The following is a 21,662-nucleotide window of genomic DNA, read 5'->3' as shown; positions in this document are numbered from 1 at the left end:
ACTGTTATTGAAATATATATATATTTTACGTTTTTTTTTATTTGAAATATTTGTATTTAATAATACAAAGCAATTGCAAGCTTAGGAGAGCTAAAAAAACATAGTAGATTTTTATCACTTAAGGTGAAAATGAAATAACAACAGCTTTCTTTATACAATTATGTTTTAACCAGTGATTAGAAACATAAGAATTATTTAACTAAAACGCCAAGGTACTAAAGATATAACTTGCAAGAGTGACTGTGACACGTAAATAAATAGTGATAATAATAAAATGCGAGAAGCGATTTGTAAAATGTGTATATATATTTTTTTCACTAGTAAAGCGCTTTCGGCTAACAAATAGCCATCATCAGTGATACGTCTCAAAATAAATAATAAAAAAACAAAAATAAGAAAAACTCACTCCCTAAAGGGTGGTGATAAAACTTATTTAAAATAAACAAATATAACCAAATAGACGTCACAATTTAAAAATTAACAATATTTGTACAATTTAAACGTTTAGACAAAGAAGACAATAACCATCATTCAAAAGACATACATAAATAAGCAGAGACGGAACGGTTTAAAAGTTTTTGTTATTTTTGTTTTTTATTATTAATTTTGAGTCGTAGTACTGATGATGGCTATTTCTTAGCCGAAAGCGCTTTGCTAGTAAAAAAATATATACACGTTATAAAAATCGCTTCTCGCAATTTATTATTGTCACTACTAAATATATGCATAGTGTGACAAATTTATAAGAGAAAAATGTAACCAATAAAAAATTATATATTTCTTTAAAATGACTTGGGTGGCCAATATACCAAATAACAGGGCAATACATTATTACAAATTTAAAGGCTTATATAATAAACCAATAAAGATCGCAAAAAAATCGTATAATAAGCTACAAATGAAAGTTAGCACAATGAGTATGTCTAAAAAGAGCAAAGTAGATAATAAGTTTATTAGAATACTTGTGATATATTATTTAAAAGGCAAGAAGTTGATTAAAAAAAAGTTGTATTCATTCTTAACATTTCCGCCTTGATGAAAGTAAAATAAGTTTATAAAACTAATATTTTTCTAATATGTAAAAAAGCGACGATGTTTATTAAACTTATAATTCTTAATAGATGTTAATAAATTTTCATGAAATTTTTTTAAACCTTTTTTAAGCAATTGATAAATTCCAGGTAACTGATGAATATTCGTGTATGACTGTAACCATACTATTGTAGAGCATAATAAAAGACGATGAATTATTAAATCTAATTAGGAAGCCCAACATTGCTTTTTGTTTAATATCATTTATTTAGACGTTTAAAAGCAACCCGGAATTCAAAGTCAACACACTAATAATTTATTGTTTAAATAGGTGTATGTGGCACTTGTAAAAAAGACAGTTTTTTAAGAAAACAAGATATAATGGCACTTATTCACATTAACCTATAACTATGACAGAAGTTAGCAAAGCTCTTTCTTTCGCAAGCTGATTTCTAAATTAACAATATCAAAGAGTATGTTAACAAGAGTTCATATTTTTATATCGTCAGCATACAACAAGTACTTAATTGTTAAGAAACTCTTATTTGTAAAAAGACAGATGAAAAATGTATAGAAAAAAATAGTGTAGAGTATACGTTTAGTCCTTTTCCAGTCCGGTAAGGCAAAATTTTCTAAATTGGGCATTAAAAATATGCAAGGTTTTTAATGTCACTTTTCAGGCAATTGATGTAATTTTTTCAAACGTCTAGAGTAATTTTTTATTACTTGGGTTATTTCACCTAAATTTCTTGTAATTTAACTTATTTTTGTTGACGTTCAATATCAGTCATTATTTAAATAATTAAGATAAAATTAAATACATTTTCTGAGAGTAGAAACTATTTTTTTTAAATTATTAGTCAAATAGATTGATGTTTAATAACCATTAAACTCACCTGTACCAAATCAAATAAATCTCCTGCGGTAATCCAGATACCAAGAGCACTAAATCCGAGACAGCAAGACTAAACAGGTAGTAATTAGTTGCAGTATGCAAAGATTTATTTTTCTGGATTATAATACATGTCGTGATGTTACCCACTGTTCCCGTGATAAATATTATCACATATATTACTGTTATCGGTATAACAATATAGAGATCATCACGTTTCGGGCCGTAAAGTGTTTCGTTGCACACGTCGCTTACGTTTACTGCGTCTATGATTTCCATTGTTTCATATAAGAAATTATTTGTCTCGGGTTGAAATAATGTCTTTAAGGCGAGCAATTTAATAGACGTTGGGGTTATAGTACTCCGCAGCCTGGTTTAGGGATGCTTCGTTGTTGTATTTTCGGTTTTTCATGTTTTGTGATTTACTGAAACAAAATAATAAAATGTTAATAAAGTATTTATAAAAGCTTTCTTAAGATATTTTAATAATTTTCTATAAACATTTTACTATTTTAGGGACTTTAGTTTTTCGTAAATATTCGTTTTACACTAGCTATAAATTAAAATAAAAAACCACATATATAAAAGTATTTCAAAAATTGCAGTTAAAATAATATGTTAAAAACTTTGGGAACCACAAAATGTTATCAAACAGTAGTTAAATGGAAATGATCTAACCTTGTTTTTATATGCCTTTATATTTTTATTTCCAAAAAAGCGTTCTTGTCTTTTGTTTTTTATTAGAATGACCTATAATAATTAAAGGCAATAATTATGGCAAAAGGCTTAGGCTAATAATTATGGCAAAAAAGCTTTAAAAAATTTATTTTTTAAGCTTTTTTATGTAAATTTACTTACACCAGTTATTGTTAGTATATTTTAGCTATGTATAAAAGTCATAACTACTTAAAATTTAAAAAAAATAAACAAAAAAATTGCAAAACTTAAATGGATGGGATTTTTACTTTTAATTTATGAATATTATTTCAGATATGAAATGTGTCGAAGGAAGATATTTCTATTGGCTTAAAATCATATCGCTAATATCTCTGATATCATGTGTCTAATAGACATCAGCATTATAAAATCCTGATAACACGATGTATTCATTTTAATTTTATTTTAATTAAACGAAACATGTGAATGTTTAATATTTAATATTGACAGTGAATAATAATTTTCATTAATTTTTATCTTTAAATATTTGGAAATTCTCATATAAAATATGTTTATCCCAAAATATGAAAATTAATATATTTTATTATATGATCTAAAACAATAAAGGTTTATATTTTATTAAGCCCACATAATACAAATAATATAGTATGCTAGGCTAAACTAATACTCTTTCATTATTACATATCTAAAATTACTTAAAATAGAAGCCTGCCTTTCGTGCACTGATTTCATCCGGACTAGCAACTTTGGCTCTTTTATGGCTTATATCGATTTTATGATTAGAAAAAATCAGTGTAATTTATAATCTGATGCCCATTTTTTTTAAATCATTATTTAAGATAATGTATATAATAACACTTTTATTATTTTTTTATTAAAACAAATTACATTTAGCATTATTAATAGCCAAAGAGATCTAAATATTTTGTTATTTATCATTTAACTACCCTTATCTTAATCTTTAGTGTAGATCGATTTTATCTGTCCTATTTGAAAAATGGTATTTTAAATATTTAAAAAAAATATAGTTAAGAAAAAAATAATAGTTGAAAAGGCAACCGTCTATTTCTGCTATTGTTTCTGTTCTCCTATTAATGCCCTTTTTACCTATTTTATTTTTTACCCCAAATATACGTAATCTATAATATTTTCTCTTTCCGTTTCATTTATTTGTATGTATTCTAATTGTCAAGACTTTGTTTAGAGTATTTATATTTAAGAGAGATATTTTCAAAAATTTTTCTCAGCAATCATATATTTAAAGATATTTCCTAATTTTGAGGAAATATAAATATGTCCTCTGCAATTTGTCAAATGTGTTAGGAACTCTTCATTTATGTTAAGCTCTTATCAGCTCAGTTCAATTTTCTAAGTCTTTGAGCGTTATCATAAAATAGTTTGGCGATACTGCGTCTTCGTGTACTATGTTTTTGTGCATTTTTATTATTTGTGACTTCGCAAAAATAACTTTTGAAACGCTATTAGGCTTATACAACCCAGATTGCAAGATATTCAGTAGCGGCTACAGTACAAGCTATTTTTTATTTATATCATTCGAATTTATTTAAGATTTTGTTAAATATTTTACACAGCAAAAGCTAATTCCTTTAATACTTTTAATACTATTTATTATGACAATGAAAAATGATTCCCAAATATCGATATTTTGTTTAAAAAAACACTTTAAAGCACTTTTGTAAAATCGTCAAAGGACATAGCGCTGACAAAAGATAAATGATTCTGTGGAAACTTCGGTAAAACTTTCTAGAAATCCAATAACGAAAGACAATTTAATTTTACATTATTCTTGAGATCGTGGGTGTCGGGTGTAGTAATAAAGACAATTGAAAACTACTGTTTTTTTTATGATAGTTTTTGTTTTTAGAAACTCATTTAGCTAAACGTCTTAAAATAACTAGTTTGGCTTTGTATTTATTAAAATAGTTAAAGAAATAAAAACATATAGGATAAATGAGAAATAAAAAGTTTGTACGTCCAAAGAACAATTATTCGTACTATTTTCGGTATTATTTAGATTAGACTGTTTTGTTGGAGATGTCGCTTTGAAATTTGCATAAAGTATTAGAGATGGAATTGTTGTTAGTATATATGCCGTAAGATACTTTTAGTTTTATGAAACAAACTTAATAATAGCTTTAAAAAATTAATTAAAAATAAGAAGACTCAGAAAAATAAAATTTAGTTACAAGGTGAAGAATCAACTATCTAGCTACTTTTCTACAGGACCTTATTATTAGATCAAATATAGTCATAGATACTAGGTAGCTCAAATTAAAAAAATATTATGGTAGTATTAAAATAGTAAAAATATTTTTAAACTGCTCATCAAAAAATTCTATATTCTACGTAAGAGCAGTAAGAAAAAATGTATATTATATATTACAATATATTATATTAATTCAAATTTACAAATTCACAAAATATAAATCATTCAATAGCAAATAGACAGCAATACAATAGTCTATATTGGCACAATATCCCATTAACAAAATTACCTTAATATTATTGTAGCGTCTATCACGGAATGGAACATTTCACTAGACCGTTAGCTTGGCCTGTATCGAAATTTCCCATCCCTCGACCTGTGTGGCAGTTTTCTGCTATTAAGTATAAATAATTAAAATTAAACCATATCATAACATTAAAATAATCTATATAATACATGCTAATATGCCCTAAATAGTTAATTCCATCTATATACAAAAGAAATAATTCCTATAAAGAGAAGCGCAAGAGAGACAAGGAGACAAGGAGACAAAACAACCCGGAATGAAGCAGCAGAAACAAGGGAAGCATTGGAAGAAGAGTCTTTCCGTTCTTCTAATATTATTTTTATAGTGTAATACACATTTATCTATTACGTTTCGTTCTTTTTTTTACATTAATCTTTTAAAGTGTTCGTAATGGTAAATGATGAAGTTTTTTATCTCAAAATTTAAACCTTTTCTATGCTCATTTACTTCGACTTTAGACCTTAGGCCTGTGGGCAGAAGCTTAAGAAATTTGGGAAGTAGAAACAGCATATTTCTTTGCAAGTGTGATTTGCTGAAAAAGTGCGATTGCAAATCCTTGTTTGTTTTAGAACGAGTATAATACTGATGGTCTAGTTCCCTAAAAATATATTTAACCTTTCTGTAGTAATAAAAACATGCACTCACAAACGATCCTCTTAAATTTAGTACATTTAGTTCCGAATAAAAGTTGATTGTAGGATATTGATTGCTTTTGCTTAGGATAATCTTAAGTATTTTATTTTGGCATACTTTTAACATTTGCATGGCATTATGATTCAGACCACCCCAAATTACTAAGCAATATCTTAAAATTGATTCTACTAGTAAAGTATATACTATTTTTAGTGTTTTTTTATCTAAAATATTACGAAGCTGATAAAATTTATAATAAAGTTTTCTAAGTTTTTTGGGCGTTTCAAAAGCATGTTCATTCCAGCATAGATACTGGTCAATGTATAAACCTAGGTATTTAATTTTACTAATTTTTTGTATGCAAGGACAAGGACAGTTATTATTTAATAAATTACAAGTTGGGTTGTGAATTTTAATATTACTTTTTTAGGTTGATCACTAGTTGTCAAAGAGAAAGCTTTAAATTTGGTCTTTGTTATATTTAGGGTGATTTTGTTTTCATTTATCCAGTTTTGAATTACACAAAGGCCTTGCTCTGCTTTCGAGCATAGACCATCCCAGCTGTTGTCTGTGAATGTGACTGCAGTATCATCGGCGTAACAAATAACCGAACTATCTTGTAGTAATTTTCCCAAATCATTAATATAGATCAAGAATAAAATTGGACCCAGGACTGTCCCTTGAGGAACTCCAGTATTTACAACCATATCACTACTTAGGATATCATTACATCACACTCTTTGCACTCGATTTTCCAAGTAGAATCTAAAAAGCTCTAGAGCTTGCCCCCTTACTCCAACATTTTCTAATTTATTTAACAGCAAGGTGTGGGAGACTGTATCGAAAGCCTTTGCAAAGTCCATATATACTGTAAGACATTTCTTATTTTCTTGCATATCTGACATAATTTTTTTAAACCAAAAAAATATTGCATCATCGGTGCTTTTATTAGATCTAAAACCAAATTGTGCATTAAAAATTATATTTTGTGATTCAAAAAATGAAATTAGGCGAGTCTTGACACATTTTTCCCATATTTTTGAAAAGTTACTTAGTAGAGATATGGACCTGTAGTTTGTCATTTGATATGGATCGCCGCTTTTAAACATTGGAATTACTATAGCATTCTTCCACTCTATAGGGATCTTAGATGTCTTAAAGGTTCAGTTAATTATATGTGCTAAAGGATCTAAAATATATACATGAATTGTTTTAATTAATCTAACAGTTATACCATCCTCGCTAGGAGATGAATCGGTTTTTAAGGAGTTAATTTGCATTATAAGTTCTTTTTTATTTACTAGTCCTAAAAAGAGAGTATTATCTATAATATTTTTATTGTCGTTATTGCGTTGATTTTTTGAAATAATGTTATTTGTCATTGTTTCTCCAATTTTTGAAAAGAACTTATTAAAAAGATTAGAGGTTTGTTCTTTATTTTTTACAATATTGCCGGTTTCATCTTTAATCGTTATAACCTCTTTTTCATTATTTTTATTTGTTGTTTCACTAATCATCTTCCACACCTTTTTGTAATTTTTGCCTGCATTCTGTATTTGAGTTTTATAATACTGAAATTTAGTTTTTTGAATTAATTTATGTCAAAAGTTTCTGTATTTGTTATACTGTTCCTCTCGCTCGATGGTAAAAATTTTTAACAATTGTTGTTTTAAAGCATCTCGATGTTTGATAGAGTTAATTAATCCTGAAGAAATCCAAGGTTTGAGCCTTTTAAATTTTTCTTTGACAGTGAAAGTGGTTGTGCATTTTTTTATATGGTTTTCCAGAGTAAACATAAATTTTTCATAGGCCTGCTGAGCATTGTCCAAGGTCATACAGTCTGCCCACTTCTCTTGAGACAGTTGCAATTTTAGTTTTTCATAGTTTATTTTTTTAATATTTTATTGTGCTGGCTTATTTACTATCTTACCTAATTTTATATTAGAAGTTAAACCTATCAATTAATGATCAGTAATATCGGTTTGAAATATAAATGGAGTTGGTTTAGATATTAATTGTTTGTCGTAACGCAAAAATATGTGATCTATGCAGCTTGATGACACTACAGTCACGCGGGTAGCCTTGTTTACACAAGAAAAAAGACCATTTTCGTTCATTAAATTTAAATATTCGGTGGTTTTTAGAGAAACTCGATCTAAAATATTAATGTTTATATCGCCAATAAATATCTCTAAGTGATGATTACCTAAAGTCCCAAGATATTGCTCTAAGTCGTTTAAAAAAACATCTAAATTAGTTGAGGGAGGTCTATAGCAACAAGTCATGCAAATGTCAACACTATCTATTTTCATGCCTACTTGTATACATCTTGTTTCAGAAAAAGATATTATGTTTGTTAAATATTTTATATTATTTTTAATGTATACAACTAGGCCATCATTCTTATTAAACTGGGAATTAATATAGATTAAATTAAAATTGGGTAAATTAAAAAGACTTACTTCATCCTCCTCCAAACAAAAGGTCTCCGATAAAACTAAAATGTTGATATTTTCAGGCTCAATTGACTCAATTAATAACGCCAGTTCATCAAAATTCTTTCTCAAGCTTCTGACATTAAAAAAGACAAAGTTAAAAAGTAGGCATAACCTAAATGGTTCTGATTCCAATATTATTAACTTTTGTTTTCTACTTAGATTTTATTTAAAGAAGATTAAATAGACCGACATATTTATAGCTGTTGAAAAAGGATAATTTAGGACTTTATGGACTGTACACGGTATGTGGACAATCTTCCAAATTTAGACTTTTCTTTTTTATTTTTTAATGAAGTAAAAGTTACATGCTTATTTTTGCCTAGTGAATGACTTAATAGTTTATTTATGTTCGCATTATTTTTCTACTTTAATAAAATACTCCTATTATACAGACTGAGGAAAAATTTAACAATGTGTTAGAGCTATATCCTCGAAAAACAAACAAAAATATTGAGATCTAATTTATTTTGAGGATGCCTATTTGCTAATTAACATATAAAAATATTTAAAATGATGGCCGATTCGGTTTTGTACGTAGTATAATACTTTTAGTCTTTTTATTTATTAATTATAAATAATGAGTTTAGTTAAAAAAAACCGCTCTATTTCTGATAAAATATACTTAACTTCTCAAGTTTATTAGAAAATGTTCTTTCACAAAAGTAAAACTAATAATGAACCAAATGTCTCGTGAATTTTCATAAGAATAATATTAAATCTAACGTTAATTCAAATAGGGTTATTTCTAGATTAATGGATTTTAACTTATGTTTATTTTTATGAAATAAACTGTTTTTAAATATCATTTATACGACTATTGGATAAAAAAACTTGGATTATTAAAAAAAGCTTTAATCACGCCATTTGTTAGTGTTTTCGACCCTAAAAAGGTTAAAGATTTGAGGCCTATTAGTATTTTATCGGTTATTTCCTAAGTTTTAGAAAGACCTATTTCTAATTAGATAATAGAATTTTGATATTCTCATATCATTTTTAGCTGTCAGCTCGTTTTCGAAAACAGTTTAGTACATCTACAAGTCTTATATATGATATAAGATATAAAGAATATAAGTAACTAAGGACTTAATGTCTGTATACTCTGGACTTAAAGCTGGACGGGGTTAAAGTTTTTTAAAAAATTAAGAAATTAATTTTTAGTTATTTGACTGTTTAAGATATCGGTGTCAAATTTTCTCAATAAAGCTGCCTAATAAAGATGCTTTAAATGTAAAAAGTAAATGTTTTATTTTCAACCAGTGGCGTAGATCAGATAGGCATTAGAATAATTTTTTAATAAAAAAAAAGTACGCCACTGATAATCAAAAATATTAAGAATCCTTGGTTTATTTAATAAAAAAGGTATCCTGCATCTTTTTCCCAAAAGGCACCATTTTATCAGAATTTAAAAATAAATAACTTTAATAAAAACTAAGGAAAAAAAATTATTGGATAACGTTAAAAAATACTAAATATTAAATAATAATAATTAATAATTAATTTAAAATGTGCTCAAAGTGGCCGCCATTTTGTCGGATACAGAGCCTGCAGCGTAATGTTAAATTGTCGTGAATTTTTTGAATAACTTCACCCCTATTTTTAATTTTGCCTGCAGCTACTGGCAATGCGAGCCACATGATTCTTTAAGTGGTGTCAAATAAATAAGCAGATGAAACTGATCCCACAAATAAGATTACAAGGATTTCAATTAGGGGATCTCGCTGGCTAAGAAACCATGCAGGCCACCACAACCAAAAGCTTGGCAACTGTCTGGGTGTTTAGCCCCTTGTTGAAGATGGGTCAACAGATGCAGAACCTTTTGTTTTTTAATTGGATAAAGTTGGTGTCAGGCGATTTTTCGGGTACTTGTATTTGGTCTCGCACGAACTCATCGGATTCGCCGAGTGCGCATATCCGCTAACTCAATGCCACGCAAATTGCAGAGAGGGACATGATAACAAAATAACTGATAGCTTTGACGGTTGCTAGGATATTTTTGACATACGAATCAAAACTTTGTTATGACGTCATCTTCTTGATTAATTTAAATAAGGTAGTTGTTCTGCCGTTGCTTTATTTTGAATGTTATGGAGCGATTTACGTGGAATGAATTGGCAGATATGCATTTAACCCTTGGTAAATCCAGAGGAAACGCTGTATTGGCTCGCGTGATTTATGCTGAACGTTTTCCCAATCGAATGCTCCCAGAGAGAAGATTTTTTCTTAAGGTCGACAGGAGTCTACGTGAGAGAGGACAATTACAAGTAAGTACCTACTTAAAAAAAATAAAAACAAAAAATCAACATGTACTTTTTGTTTTAGGTGAACCCAGGCATAAGAGTTCGTGCAAGACCTATTCGTGATAATGTTGAGGAGGAAATACTTCACAATGAAGAGGATCCAAATACAAGTACCCGAAAAATTGCTGATCACCTGAGGATAAGCCAAACATTGGTTTGCAAAGTTTTGCATGATAACCACCTTTATCCATTTAAAAAACAAAAGGTTCAGCATCTGTTGCCCCAAGACTATGCTAATAGGTTCGCGTTTGCCACTTGGTATCTTCAACAAGGGGCTAAACATCCAGACATTCGCCAAGCTATTTTGTTTAGTGACGAATCAACGTTTTGCCGAGAGAGACATTTCAACCCAAGAAACAATCATGTCTGGGCTGATGAAAACCCTCATGCTAAATTTATCCGTGGCTACCAACAAAAATTCTCTGTGAATGTTTGGGCAGGCATTGTAGGGGAGAACTTGATTGGTCCGTACATTTTTCCAAGACGTCTCATTGCAGGGAATTATTTGATTTTTCTTCGAGATGTACTACCTGAACTTTTAGAAGATGTGCCATTGGATGTTCGGCAAATAATGTGGCTTCAACATGATGGTTGTCCGGCACACTATGGTCGCGTTGTCAGGGAATATTTGAACAAAAAGATATCCTAGACGTTGAATTGGGAGGGGAGGCGCAGTGGCTTGGCCAGCGCGCTCCCCCGATTTAAATCCCTGTGATTTTTATTTGTGGGGTCATTTGGACCAACTTATTTATTCTACACATGTGCCAGATGAACATGATCTTTTGGCTCGCATAGCAGTAGCTGCAGGCGAAATTAAAGATAGGGGTGAAGTTATTCAGAAAAATCACGACAGTTTAACATTACGCTGCAGGCTCTGTATCCAACAAAATGGCGGCCACTTTGAGCAACTTTTAAATTAATTATTAATTATTATTATTTACTATTTAGTATTTTTTAACGTTATCCAATAAATTTTTTTTTCCTTAGTTTTTATTAAAGTTATTTATTTTTAAATTCTGATAAAATGTTGCCTTTTGGGGAAAAGATGCAGGATACCTTTTTTTCTGCTAAATAAACCAAGGGTTCTTAATATTTTTGATTATCAGTGGCGGACTTTTTTTTATTAAAAAATTATTCTAATGCCTATCTGATCTACGCCACTGGTTGAAACTAAAACATTTACTTTTTACATTTAAAGCATCTTTATTAGTTAGCTTTATTGAGAAAATTTGACACCGATATCTTAAACAGTCAAAAAACTAAAAATTAATTTCTTAATTTTTTTAAAAACTTAAACCCCCTGTATTTTGCTTCTGAGGCATTTCCGACCCATAGTGTCTTATATCAAAAGTTATATTTGAACGTCCCTTATCATCCCCCAAAAGCATGACCTTCTTATAAAAATCACCCTGTATACCGGGTGGTGCGTCGCCGAGCGGAACATAGGAAAACCCATGTAAATTTTAAGGGGGATCAATTATTGGCATCCATGTACATTTTATAGAAAAAATGTAAGAAAACTTTTTGAAGAGACCAATCTGGCAAACCCTTGTGCAAAAGTTTCAAAACATTTTAATAAGCGAATCTTGAATTATTAAATGTAATTGCAAAATTATCAAATTTTCGGTACAGGTAAAACCAAACGGGCACCAGTAAAATGAATATTGTCACCGACGTGAGGAAAAGTGTCAATAAATCAGTGACAGTCGATATTTGAAAACTAGTATGAATTATTCAATCAACAAAAAAATAGCCATAATTAAGTGGCATTATGCGGGAAATAGTTTTAGAGTATCTGAAATGTTTTCAGTTTATTTTCCCACCCAAAAAAAAACATTTTTTATATTCGTCTGTACGTCAGATTTAACAAATCCTTATAACAAATTGTTTGCTGCTGGCTGGTGTCTGGTTTTACCTGAACCGAAAATTTGGTAATTTTGCAATTACATTTAATTGAATAATTCAAGATTTGCTTTTTAAAATTTTTTGAAACTTTGCACGAGGGTTTGCCAGATTGGTCTTTTCAAAAAGTTATATTACATTTTTTCTGTAACATGTACAGGGAAGCCAATAATTGACCCCCTTAAAATTTACATGGGATTTCCTATGTTCCGCTTGGCGACGCACCACTCGGTAAATTCATAATAAGGTACTTCTAAAATTGGTCTTCTAAAACTAATCTAAAATTTACTATTATTAATTTATTATAGTCTTATCTTTGTAATGGATTCCATGTTATAATTAAAAGTTAATACTTAATCTAAAAATCAAATTATTTATCTTTAAATACTTATAATCTTAACTTTTTTTCGTGTATATGGCTGACATGGAAAAAAACTTGACTTGTAGGAAGCTTTAGCAACATTTTGTCTCTTTCTTTCTCTCAACTTTCCTCTAGTCTACCTTCATTATGATCTGGATAACATTTCTAAATATACTGAAAATCACAAAATAGAAATGAAAGAATAAAATTAAGTGCTAATAAATCATGTGCCCTTGTCTTAAGATCAAATAAACTTTAAATCGAATTAGTAAGAAATAACTATACTCTAAAACTATATTTGAGCCAGTACTGGATTAAGCCAAAAACTTAGGATTGATTGTTAACAGTACCTTTTTAGTTCATTTAAATAAAAAGTTACTCATTGCTTACATGCATTTAAGGGGTTTACATAATCTAAAGAGTCACATTTCAGGAAAAACTGACTACTTGTTGTGTAATACATTACTAATATTTCTGTTGGACTATTGAGATAAAGTTTATAATAATACAATTACTGGTTCATTCTCTCATCTTTACAGTATGGTTTCGGATCCGGTCGAGAATCATAAGGAACCTGATTGGGGATTGGCTAGAAAAAAAGTGACCGATAGCGCTATTAAATGGTCAGTTACTGAATTCTGTCCATACAAGGCAGCTGGGCCGAGGTCAAATCCCAAAGATGTTGCAGTTAGGCCTGGATTTAATCCTTCCCCAATTGAAGGATATTTTCCGGGCTAGCGTAATAATGGGATATATACCGAAGATATGGATGGCAGCAAATGTGGTCTTTATCTTCAAAGCGGGCAAACAGGACTACGACCTGGCCAAGTCTTGTAGACCCATCACGTCCCCAAAGGATGATTGATAAACGCTTAATTGAGGTTATTCTGAAGGCAAATCCACTAATCTATGAATTAACACGCATTTAAAAAAGCAGAGACAGTCGTCAACAATAAGGAAGTTGCGTTAGCACTCTTCTTTGATATTGAAAGAGCCTTTGATAAGGTGAAAACCCATGAGATCAGAGAATGTGGGGGGTGCCAGCTAATCAGATTGAGTTGCCTATCGCCAAAGCTCTGATGTTTGGTCATTAATGGTCTCCTAAGGCAGCTTGAGCAGGAAAAGCTATAAAGAAAAGCAGCGCATGTTTATGATGATGATAGACTGGATGATAAAAGCAAATTCATTGCAATTAAAGCCTACCAAAACTTTCCACGAAACGGAAAAATGTATGTACCAGAAACCTCTGCACATTAGGCAAGAGATCCTAGTACCTAGACGTGTACCTGAAACAAGCTAACATTGAATAAACATGTTACCGAAGCACTCAATAAGGTAATCGCCATCTTGTAGCAACTTTAAAGGGTTATTGGTAGAAAGTGGAATAAAAAAGTAAAGCTCAAGATCCTGCACTGGCAATATACTGCTATAATCAGATAGGTGCGATGAAAACCACACGCATGTGCAGCGCTTAATATCCTTCTAGGTTTGCCAAAACTCCGACTTTGGATTCAGAGGAAGGTGCTAGAATCCTATGTAAGGATGAAAGACGCATGATCACATCGACCCGGGTTAGTAGCGCGCATACATTCATCACCAAACTGGTAGAGAAGGAAGTGCCAGTTTTGCTGCCCCGCAATGTAACGCCAGAGGACACTGTATGGTTAAAAGGATCCTTTAAGGTTGACGTAGCAAGCAATAAAGAACATCCTAACATAGAGGATCGATCTCAAAAAGATTTGAAAATATGGTACATAGAAGGTTTATGATTGTCCCACACAGCGCTGTCACAAGCTAGAGTATATCGTAGCGACATCAAGGGCAAGCTCTCTTGCTTGTAAGACATTCGACAGTATTTTAAGCGAAAGTGCTTGGTTTTGTAGAGGTGGCCACCAGAAAAAAAGTCAAAGGGGCCCGAAAACTAAATTAATTATTTACGTTGACAGCTAGGCTGCCTTAAAAGCCATTCAGAACTGGTTCTATGTTGGCCCAAGAGTGCAGGGCGGAGCTGGACGCATTGGGTAGGAGGAAGACGGTTAGAATGTTTGGGTTTTCAGACACTGCAAAGTGAAGAGCAATGAACAGGGAGTTAGCGGGAGTTCACAAGTGATATTCTTTACGCATGTGACTAGCCTCGAACCCTACTTTGGACCAAGTAAGAGATACATTGCCCATATCCTAGACAACTGGGAATGGAAACAGACTAGGAGAAATTAGAGTAGAAACAGCGGTTGTCGACAGGCCGGAGAACTGCTATCAAATTCAACTAAAGCTAGGATAGCGTGACTGCTGTCTTGACACAGAGGGACTGCAACAGACCAGACAGCAGTTCCAACAGGTCACTGTACACTTAAACCACATCCATAGTGTAACCATATCCGCTAAACCATATCCGTAGTGTCCAGTCCGCTGCGGGCTAGTGCGGTGTGATGGAGAAAACGGCATCTCATTTTATAGAAGAATGCGAAAAATGGGCTAGGATCAGGAGAGAAACCATGTGTACTTCCTTCCTGCCATGAGGGGAACTAAAGCACCTTAATTTGGATACCTGCTTTACTTCTTGAGAAGGATGGGGCCCCCGCTTAGGGAGACTAGCGTGGGTGGTCAGCGGTAATGACGTGATTTTAGAGGTTAGCGGAAAGGGACTTTAAGGCCTATCCGTCGGACACTCTACTCCCACCATTACTACTACTAGATGTAAAAAGTGCATTAAATGGTCTCTTTTAGAATTTGAAATCAACACATAACACATAATATGATAAGCATACATAGTTCCTTGATATAAATGTTTTAGTATTGTATTATTTTATCTTCAAATTATTAATTATTATTAATAAATGGAATTTTTATTGTGTGCATAACTAATATTTTTGTTTGGTCGATGGTTGTAGGTAAAATGGGTTATATATTCTAAAGTAATAGTATATATATAGTTTTTTTTCATGTAGCTCAAACTAGTTTCCAATTTATTGTTTTATTAAAAATAATATAATATAGAAACCATTATAAAACAGATTTAAAAAAAAAATTAACAATCTATAAATAAATGGATGAGTCCTTTTTATTCTCATTTGCAATCGAAGCCTTCTTATTCCAAATCTATTTCAGGTTAACCTTTGTTTTATTAAACATCCTTATTTACTTTAATAAATTTTATTTTAAAGTTGGCAAATATTCATTTAAGCCCCACGCCATCTTATTATACCTTATAATTAGATTCTATTAAAATATTATATCATTGTATTGTTAAATGATTTAATTTTTTTAAATTATTATAGTATTAAATTGTCAGTAATAATGTGTACTGTAGCAGCTAAGAACTTATATACTTCTTAAAAATGTTAATGGGCTAATGACGTACGATCTGCTTACAAATTATATTGAAAGACATTAGTTTACACATACCAAATTTATTACTGAAATAACGGCTACATTAAAATATTTATAGATATACAATCATAAAATGTCTTAATAAAACGTCCATTAGGTTTATTTACTAAGTTAATAAAATAATTCAGTAGCAAATTGTGTTACTTCGTTTAATATACATATACAAAAAAACTTTAGTAGAAAAAACTCCTAAATGATTTAACATTCTAAATAGTGGAATCTGATGTACTATTTTTTATTTTCATAACAATTACACATACACACATTGATTTTATAACGACCTTCGATCGGATTAAAAAAATATACTTGCCGTGTAATTTTTATTAAGCGATTCAAATTGGTCAATTTTTAAAGCTTAAAAAGCTAAAATTAAATAAAGGTGAAATTTATGCTTCAGATATGCATTTCTGTAAACTTAGTGTTGAATTTAAATAGTATTCCTAATCGATAAAAAACAGACATTTGGAAATACCAATTGTATCAGCAACTTTTAAACCATTTTTTATCATGCATTAAAGCTGTATCCACTGCCAACTCATATAAACAAAATAAAGATTATCAAGAAATTTTGTACGGCATACAGGGATTATTTTTCGATAATTTAATTCTGTTTTTTTTAATATTTCAGTTAATATTCTGTTTTTATTAATATTTCATATAATTTTTGATTATGTGCACATATAGGTATTCGTTTAGCTAGTTCTGCTTTCTTTTTCTTTTAAGACCATACTTAGTACTTAGATACTTAAGATTACTTAATATTGAAAAACTTTTATTTAATATATTTGAGTTGACTTTGATTTGCGAGTGAAAATTTCAAAAGGAATTTCATTTAGTAATTTTGCTCTATTTTATAGATTAAGAGATATGATTAGTACAGGTGAAATCAGAAGCAAAATCTAATCATAGGAAATAAAATAAAGCATTTTTACTTAAAGATAAAACAAAATGAAATTCTTAACTTTATCTGATTTATATAAGTCAGATACAGTAAGGGTCACAAAAGCTCCCGAAGCACCAAGAGGGTCAGGTTTACTTGATTACCAGATTAAATTAGATGATCTGTCATGAATATGAAGGTTATTAATGTCAGTCTGGAACCCCATAATAACCTAAAATGCACCTACGATTATCCTGGCGATCATAAAGTTTAGTTAGAATCCAAATAGAGATTCTAAAGGTTATTGATATTAAAATATTTCTTAAACAATATATGTTGTAAAAGTTCGCATAATCTCATAAGTCTTTATTATGGTACAGGGTGGACATTTTATAAGAGATATACCTTTTCTCAGAATATTCAGAGATTTAAAAAGTCTCGAGCTTGAAACACATTTTTTTTTAATTAGTTTGTATATACAGGTTGTTTTGTTTATTGGTGCATGGAAATAGGTCTTAGGTATTTTACATTGTACGGTGATAAGTCGAAGTAACTATAGTACTTAATATTAATGCTTATTAATAAACTAAAAGTGAAGAAATAGTCCATACTTACAGTGGAGTCATAGATTAAGGTAAAATAAAAATCCTGCAGTCTCCCCCCACTTATATATTAAACATTCAGTTATTTAAAATTCCGACATGTTTTGAACACCACTGTGTCCGAAACATGTCAGATATGTAAACCTTTTATTTCCTGATAAAAGGTTTAAAAGAAAACTTTTGATGAAAACCTTAATAAACTAAAAGTACGATTTGAACTATTTTTTTAGTTGCTGCCTTAAAAATATACAGGGTGTTAAATATTAACGTTTGAACTTACATATTATTAAACCTAAGAAATAACTACAATATTATTTTTATTGAAAATTTGCAACTTAAATACACTTTCTTTTCTATTCTATATATTTTTATGTTGCCTGTTTCAAGCTAAGAGGCTTCGCTTTTAAATATTTGTTAAAAACCCTATGGAACCTGAGAAAAGGTATAGGCGTGTATTAAAATGTCCTTCCTATATTTTATTTTAGTCTTAAACCGAAAATACAATATTTAACTTTGTTGTATCACAAAGGCTTTTATTTAGTCGAAAAACACTTCCGTTTTCTTACTTTTGAAAAGCAGAAAGTTCTCAAATTACAATATAAATAAAAGGAAGTCAGAGAACCCTTTTGAGGTGGAAAAGGAAAATGATTTAGAGCCTAAAGGGCGAAATCGACGAAAAAGCACTTAGACCCTCTAAAACGAGAACACCACTTTTTGACAATTAAATAAAATATAAAATAAAAAATGTATTTCAATAGAAGAAAAATTCCAAAAGTCAAATAATTTATATAAAAATAACCAATAAAATAATTATCTCAGCAGAGATTTTAGAAGTCGATTGCGCCAGAAACAATAACCAGCCTGATTTATGGATATTTCTCTTTAGAAATTACTTTATTGCTTAAAGGCTTATTTTTTTTCGTTTTTTTTTAATTACTATTGCTAATTGCATTATCTGAAAGCTATATTTCTCGTACCAATTACATACATTATTTTAATAACATCCCCTTAGACTTCTGAGGTACAAAAATGCACATATAGATCGACTCTCTGTCTGACTTACCAGGTAACTACTGTGTTCAAAATGATACAAAATTCGGCTAGTAACACCTATAATTTACTCAGCTACATTAAGTTTTTTCAACCAGGTAGCTTCAGAAAGTTTACACATTTACCAATAAAAATTATCTTGTTAACATTATAAATGATCTTTCAATCTAAAAAATGAACTTTTTTACTTTTATTTAAATGTCTACTCAATTATACAACAGTGACCGCCTAAAGTTCCGCATAAATTCGATAAAAATTAGAGACATGATTTTTTGAGAAAACGCTCAGACCCGTCGGTTTTTATTTTTAATTGCGCATTATTTCACATAAATTTTTGTATACAAGATGGTACAAAAAAAAAAGATATGACGTTATCGGTCATTTTAAAATGGAATGCTATATTTTTTATTGCATTTATGAAATATAGGCGAAATTCCACGCAAGTTTCGTATAACACACCTTATCTCAAAACTCTACTATTTCAGAAATATTTTTATTTAACCAACAAGAAAGCAAGTATTTACGTCTATTTATAAATTAAGATAAAATGGAGGATAAAATGTTATAAACTGTGAAAACTCTTATTAATGTATCAAGTGTTCAAACTGATCCCCATTTATTCTTGGCAGAAAGCAAGGCGGTTTGCAAACTCATATAAAACACTATCAATTATTTCTGGTGATATACGTCTAATTTCATATCTACTTTTATTTTTCAAATCTTCTACGGTGTTTGGCTTCTCAATATAAACTTTACTTTTCAGGTACCCCCATAGAAAATAGTCGCAGCGATTTAGGTCTGGTGACCTGGCCGGCCACTCTATTGGCCCTCTTCGTCCTATCCATCTTCCTGGGAACACTGTATTCAAGTAATTACGGACATCTCGAAGGAAATGTGGCGGTGCGCCGTCTTGCTGAAACCACAAATTGTCTGTCGGGACAGCAGGGTCTTGTTCGTCTCGGTATAGGGCAGCCAAAGCAGGGATAAGATCTTCTTTCTGTTAAGTTTTCTTCGAAAAAGTATGGCCCTACTACTTTATTTCCCACGATACCAGCCCAAACATTAATAGATTTACGGTACTGTGTATGAGCCTCAGTTGCCCAGTGTGGATTTGACAGTGACCATTACCGACAATTTTACCGATTTACGACACCGTTTAAACAAAAAGTTGCTTCATCCGAAAACAAAACTCGTAACATAAACTGACGGTTCATCATTTGCTCGCAAAATTAGTCTCTTCGATCAGGATCGTGCTCATTTAATTCGTGTATTAGACTAATTTTATAAGGGTGGTATTCATTTACTTTTAAGATGCGTCTTACTGACGCTCCGGCTATATTATTGTCAACTGAAATTTGTGAAGTTGCATTGTTTGGATTTTCTTCGACGAAGAGCAGAACGTTTAATTTTGTTTCTGCAGAAATTTTTGGACGACCTGATCTTGGCAAATCCCTAACATGACCTGAAGTTATTAATTTGTGCTCTATTCTACTAACTGTTGACTGAGAAATAGGATGGTTTGGGTATTTGGCATTAAACAGTTCACTTACTTCTTTTTGCGTGCGCACTCGATCCCCGTACCCTAGCATCATCAAAATTTCAATTTGTTGGTTTCCGTTAAATTAGCCATAATTTATTCTGATAAAAACTATTAATTTTCGACAGTGACATTCGAAAATGGAGATTCTTTACAAGTGCAACCATGGAAATAGAAACAATTGGCAGTGTTTATAACATTATTTTTATCCTCAATTTTACCTTAATTTGTAAATAGACGTACTTATTTGTTTTCTTGTTGTTTAAATGTAAATATTTCGGAAACAGTTGAGTTTTGAGATAAGGTGTGTTATACAAAACTTGCTTGGAATTTCGCCTATATTTCATAAATGCAATAAAAAATATAGCATTCCATTTAAAAAAATGACCGATGACGTCATATCTTTTTTTTTGTTCCACCCCGTATACAAAAGTTTATGTGAAATAATGCGCAACTTAAAATAAAAATCGACGGGTTCGTGCGTTTTCTCAAAAAATCATGTCTCTAATTTTTATCGAATTTATGCGGAACTTTAGGCGGTCACTGTATACAAGAAACTTGATTTGTTTACCAATGATAGAAGGTATCAAAGTAAAAATTAAACTTGTCTACATTATTCTATAACAATTTTTCAATTCTTTAGATATCTGAAAATTATCTTTTCCTTACATACTTTACTTTACCTAATTATATACAAAGAGTATGACACTCTATCTCGGATACCAGAAATTAAGATAACAATATAGAAATAAAAAATTGAACTTCTTATTTCTTTTATTTTTCCTGTAAAGGGTGTCTGAATAAGACCGCAAGATTTCAGAGTTCAATCAAACATGGATTTTTTAGCAAAGTATTGAAGTATTTTTTGATTTAAAATGATTTTTTGTAAATTATAATAATAAGAAAAAATATCTTGTAAAAAGCCACTACGGATTTTCTGGAATATGCGTACCCTTTTATCGAAATTTTCATTAATGTTATGCGCTACATGTGGGTGGTATTTAATTGATACAGCATCTAATTTCGGCTTTCAATGCTTCGGTGGATGCAGGCTTATTGGCATAAACTTGCGATTTTGATAACCCCACATCTAGAAGTCTAAAGGCGTTAAATTGCAAGAGCGTGGAGGCCAATTCTGGTCACCGAATCGCGAAATGACACGACCAGGAGCAAACTCGTGCAAAATCGTCAATGTTTTATAGGCGGTACGACATGTGGTACCGTTCTGCTTAAACCACATGTCATCAAGAATAATAGCTTTATCTCACTGATTGGTGAATTCTTCGCTGGTTGTGTTCTGTTGACAGAAAAGTCAATTGGATTTTGTAAGCACGCAGCTGTCAAGAATGCTCTAAAGAGTGTCTGTTGAAATGTTT

General features: G+C 30.6%; 1 protein-coding gene across 1 annotated transcript in view; it reads right to left on the bottom strand.

Moving 5' to 3' along the window:
* The window catches only part of LOC126734272 (pyrokinin-1 receptor-like), a 534,619-nt gene that overhangs the window by 373,581 nt on the left and 139,376 nt on the right, over nucleotides 1–21,662 (bottom strand). The window contains exon 2 of the mRNA XM_050437817.1: nucleotides 1,929–2,349. Within this exon, the coding sequence (XP_050293774.1) occupies nucleotides 1,929–2,203 (275 nt within the window). The 5' untranslated portion in view covers nucleotides 2,204–2,349. The remainder of the gene's footprint in view (nucleotides 1–1,928; nucleotides 2,350–21,662) is intronic.

This window comes from Anthonomus grandis, chromosome 3, assembly GCF_022605725.1.
Source record: "Anthonomus grandis grandis chromosome 3, icAntGran1.3, whole genome shotgun sequence".
NCBI lineage: Eukaryota > Metazoa > Arthropoda > Insecta > Coleoptera > Curculionidae > Anthonomus > Anthonomus grandis.
Note: the sequence above shows the minus strand (reverse complement) of the source record. Positions and strands in the feature narration are given on the sequence as shown.